The 1894-nt window shown below is 68.1% G+C and overlaps 1 protein-coding gene across 1 annotated transcript in view; it reads left to right on the forward strand.

Moving 5' to 3' along the window:
• TOP3B (DNA topoisomerase III beta) overlaps window positions 1–1526 on the forward strand; it is a 17819-nt gene extending 16293 nt beyond the window's left edge. Inside the window, exons 14-15 of the mRNA XM_007955448.2 lie at window positions 1–239; window positions 1045–1526. Of these exons, the coding sequence (XP_007953639.2) occupies window positions 1–239; window positions 1045–1526 (721 nt within the window). The remainder of the gene's footprint in view (window positions 240–1044) is intronic.
• The last annotated feature ends 368 nt before the right edge of the window (window positions 1527–1894 follow it).

Here is a 1894-nt window from a genome sequence, read left to right on the forward strand (position 1 = left end):
CTGTTCCCCCACCCCCAGCAGCACGTGTCGCCCACAGGCCAAGCCCAGCCGCCTGCACTGCTCGCACTGTGACGAGACCTACACCCTCCCCCAGAACGGTACCATCAAGCTCTACAAGGAGCTGAGGTGCCCGCTGGACGACTTCGAGCTGGTCCTGTGGTCATCGGGCGCTCGGGGCAAGAGCTACCCCCTCTGCCCTTACTGTTACGACCACCCGCCCTTCCGAGATATGAAGAAAGGTGAGCAAGGGGCTGCGGTTGGGACCCAGCCTCCCCCAGGTCTCCGTGGCTTCTCCAGCCCGTCCAGAACCATGCCGGCCCTGCCTGCGCTGCGACAGGCTCGCTGGCTCAAGGGGCACTGGCCACGTGCTCATCAGTGGCAAGAGACTGTGTGCCCAGCCCCTGCTGAGGCAGACGAGTGACAGACCCGGTGCATGAGGGGCAGGACTCGCTCCCAGCATGCTCAGCCCTGCCGTTCATGGCTCCGACTCAGTGCCAACAGGCCGTGGGGAGACCGCATCGGGGCTGGTTCAAGACCACGCCCGCCCACTTACGACTGGGCTGCCCCTTTCCATTCCCTGTGACCCGTGAGTGATACCGTGGCACGTGGCAGATGAAGACTCATGGGCCTGCGAGAGCCAGGCAGTTGCCGGGTTCACTGGGGCACCCGAGGAAACCGCAGGGCGGGTGCTTGCGCGGCACGGCGGGGTGGGCGTGGCCTGACTACCCGCTGAGCACCAGGCCCCGCCCTATGCGCCAGCCGCTTCCCTAGCCCCCAGCCCTTGCACTTAACTCAGTGGGCTCTTTGAGGAAAGGCAGAAGGGGTGGGATAGGCCCTGCGGGTTTTGGGGGCAAATAAGGTTCCGGAGAAGCAGAGCTGGGTGCTGGTCTTCCAGACCCCCCAGAGCAAAGCTGAGGACCCCTTCCGGGTTCAGTGAGGGAGCCCGCAGTGTTGAGGTGCTGAGAGCGCCCCCTGGCAGCAGCGGGGAGGGCTGGCCGAGCGGTCCCGGAGCGCACTGTGACCCCGCCCCCGCCCCTCCCCCAGGCATGGGCTGTAACGAGTGCACGCACCCCACCTGCCAGCATTCGCTGAGCATGCTGGGAGTCGGGCAGTGTGTGGAGTGCGACAGCGGCGTGCTGGTGCTGGACCCCACCTCGGGTCCCAAGTGGAAGGTGGCCTGCAACCGGTGCAACGTGGTGGCGCACTGCTTCGAGAACGCGCACCGTGTGCGCGTGGCCGCCGACACCTGCGGCGCCTGCGAGGCCGCGCTGCTCGACGTGGACTTCAACAAGGCCCGGTCCCCGCTGCCCGGCGGCGAGACGCAGCACACGGGCTGCGTGTTCTGCGACCCTGTCTTCCAGGAGCTCGTGGAGCTGAAGCACGGCGCCGCCTGCCACCCGATGCACCGCGGGGGCCCGGGCCGCAGGCAGGGCCGAGGGCGGGGCCGCGGCCGGCGCCCCCTGGGGAAGCCCGGCGCCCGGCGGCCCAAGGACAAGATGTCGGCTCTGGCTGCCTACTTCGTGTGAGGGCCCGTGCGGCCGGCCGCACGCGGGACAGCCCCTGCCACGATTGTCCTCCGAGTTCCAAAACTATTAAAACACACTTGTCCCCAGAGCACGATGCCCAGGCCTTACGCAGCTCAATCTGAGGCCTGACACGGGCCTAGGGGCCCTCCGTCCTGCCCGCCTGCCGCCCTGCCCGCCCTTCTCGCTTCACCCCACTCTCTGGGGTCCCGGGCGCGAGTCCTGCACCGCCGAGTGGGGGTGTCAGCAGTTTGCAGCTCATTCAATACATGTCCACGTGGTGGCCACCCTGCACCTGGTGAGGTGGGCGGCCCTGACAGCCACCCCCAGCAGGTGTGTCGTGGGCGAGAGGCCCGGCCAGGGGCAGCCCT

The sequence above is a fragment of the Orycteropus afer genome, unplaced genomic scaffold (assembly GCF_000298275.1).
Source record: "Orycteropus afer afer isolate SDZICR_OR568_19922 unplaced genomic scaffold, OryAfe1.0 scaffold00502, whole genome shotgun sequence".
In the NCBI taxonomy this organism is placed as follows: Eukaryota; Metazoa; Chordata; class Mammalia; order Tubulidentata; family Orycteropodidae; genus Orycteropus; species Orycteropus afer.